The sequence below is a fragment of the Ruditapes philippinarum genome, unplaced genomic scaffold (assembly GCF_026571515.1).
Source record: "Ruditapes philippinarum isolate M1 unplaced genomic scaffold, ASM2657151v2 ctg7122_1_1_1_1, whole genome shotgun sequence".
Taxonomy (NCBI): Eukaryota; Metazoa; Mollusca; class Bivalvia; order Venerida; family Veneridae; genus Ruditapes; species Ruditapes philippinarum.
The window spans coordinates 13-2,245 of NW_026858843.1; the positions used below are offsets into that span (position 1 = coordinate 13).

The 2,233-nt window shown below is 31.3% G+C and overlaps 1 protein-coding gene across 1 annotated transcript; it reads right to left on the bottom strand.

Annotated features, from left to right (window-relative positions):
* Window positions 1-977: 977 nt before the first annotated feature.
* On the bottom strand, window positions 978-1,988 carry LOC132754464 (uncharacterized). The gene is made up of 2 exons (XM_060745091.1): window positions 1,863-1,988; window positions 978-1,492 (listed from the first exon to the last, which is right to left on the bottom strand). Exons 1-2 carry the CDS (start codon window positions 1,914-1,916, stop codon window positions 1,199-1,201), a joined length of 348 nt encoding a protein of 115 aa, XP_060601074.1. The 5' UTR covers window positions 1,917-1,988; the 3' UTR covers window positions 978-1,198.
* Between the last annotated feature and the right edge of the window lie 245 nt (window positions 1,989-2,233).

Genomic DNA, 2,233 nt, shown 5'->3' on the forward strand with positions numbered 1-2,233 from the left:
CACTTTAAATTTTAGATACTTGATACATGTTCCTTTGATGCCTTTCCTGCTAAGTTGAGATAAATGGTTAGTATCGGCACGATCATGCAAAAAAGATCTATAAGTTTTATTCTTTATTTTACATTCCTTAGGCTTTATTTACAAAAAATGTTCTAATACAGACAGGAAGATTAACATTCGTGCCTTTTTCATATCGTGTATTGGCTGACAAGTATTCCCCGATTTAGGAGGGTTTTTGTTTTTGTGAACAATGATCAAAAAGTAAGCAGATCTAAGAATTAGTTCTGTGCTCTCTCAGTAATTTAAAAAAAATATTTTGAAAATATCAAACTCCTTTATAAATATAGATAATACTTGCAAATTATGACAACCTTGTACAACTATGAGATCTACATTTATCAAAATTCAATGTTTTATGATAATCAACAAGTTGATAAATGGTTGGTTAAGATCATTTGAAGTTTGTGACGTTTTTTCCAGAACTTAAATTTTTTAGCATGGGCCTATGTTCATTGCTGTAATTTTAACTGTTTGTACATATTTTAAATCTTAATTGCAATCTAACTCGTTTTCATAATATCGTTTGATCTCAACTGAACACAGATTTCTCACGTAGTAAATCCATATGTATCAAATATATGTACTTTAATAACTGTGTTTAATGATTTATCTCAAGTACTTATAGAATTAAACAAAATCGCAATTATCACTCGTGAGCATATTTTAGCTTAGAAATAATCAAAAAATAAAACAAAATGTTTTGATAAACATGCATCGGTTAAAATCATGAAACAACCTAGATGTTGAAAAAATTTAGTATACAAAAAGAGATTATTTTTTTCTGTTACAAACGCTTTATAAGCGCTACAGTTAAAAGTGTAAATGGTACATAAAAGTAAATAAAAGAAATCATATACATGTAAACATGTTCAAATTACACTTTAAAGCATCAAAAATTAACAATTTCAAGTGTCAAATTTACGCTTCAATAGGTGTAAGGTACACTAGAAAATAAATCAAAAAGTGAGAAAGTTAAAGTTTAAAGTGAAATAATTGAGTTTTAAGGGAACAGTTTACATATATGTATTTAAGAGTGTGTGGTCAAAGTGGCAATATGGCACTTAAAGAAGTACGTGTACGCTTCCGTATTATCGTAGACGTACATTGTTGCATACAACCGAGTTCGTTATGTGGCACATTAACAAGTGAAACATGTACCTGTTGAAAAGAATCTCTCGCCACCCATAAGTACAACAACTTTAACATCAGGCATCTCGTCAATTAGCTGTAATGATTGAACAAGTCTCGCAGCCTGGTGTTTATCCATAGCTCCATTATAAAAGTCAAAGTGCACATAACAAATGGGCCCGTCGTGTACCACTTGAATATCATCATAAGCACATGGCTCATTTATCTCGGGTAAATAGATTTCTCTGTTCGCCTCGTGAAGTATATTCATTGACGGCAATTTGATAGTGTTAGTCTTCAATGCCTGAAAAAATATTAGTTTTATAGTTTCAGTATAAATTCGCTACATGATGAAGAATGCTTTAATGTAGCTATTACAGTAAACTAGACACTTTTAATTGGTATATCTCCAAACCATTATAATTACATTGTTTACATTTTATTGTTTATTAAAGACAAATATGTAATTATTTATCTTGTTATCAATATCTATCTCACCCAAAATTAATTATGAAAATAAAATGATAGTTTACAGTAAATTTCCGTCTTCATGTTTTTTGTTTTTTTTTGTTTTTTTTTTGTTCTTGTTTGCATTTCATCTAAAATTGTCATTAATATGTTTGTACATGCAAAAACATAATTCTTATGGGAAAACCCTGTTTCCTAATGTTTACTTTTTTCATTTGCCCGACCCATAAAGCGTTGTCGTCCCCAGCTTTAACCAACATTGCATTCTGTCTTTGTCCTATAAACTGTCCTGGCTGAGCCGCGGTTATCAAATTCTTTAATAATTCGCTTTCTCTTCCTTTTTTCAATATTGCATCAAACAGAGGGTAACATTTTCCCCCCCCAATTTGTCTAAATCAAACCAATTGCCCTGGTGATGTATCTGACATTGCGTTTTTTTGCTGAAACTTTTCCGCTGATTCCCCAATCTATGCGACGGTCGTCAGTTTCATTTTTTCTCGAAAAGCCAGGATTTCAGGAAAAAATATTGAGGATTGGGGTGCATCCCCAAAATTGAGACAAAGCTAGAATGCAACCG

Excerpts from the sequence above, each read along its gene's own strand:
- LOC132754464 (XM_060745091.1), bottom strand. The coding sequence starts at position 1,916 with ATGTTGGTTAAAGCTGGGGACGACAACGCTTTATGGGTCGGGCAAATG. Across the intron at positions 1,493-1,862 it reads GGGTCGGGCAAATGAAAAAA|GCATTGAAGACTAACACTAT; the intron begins GTAAACATTAGG and ends ATATTTTTTCAG.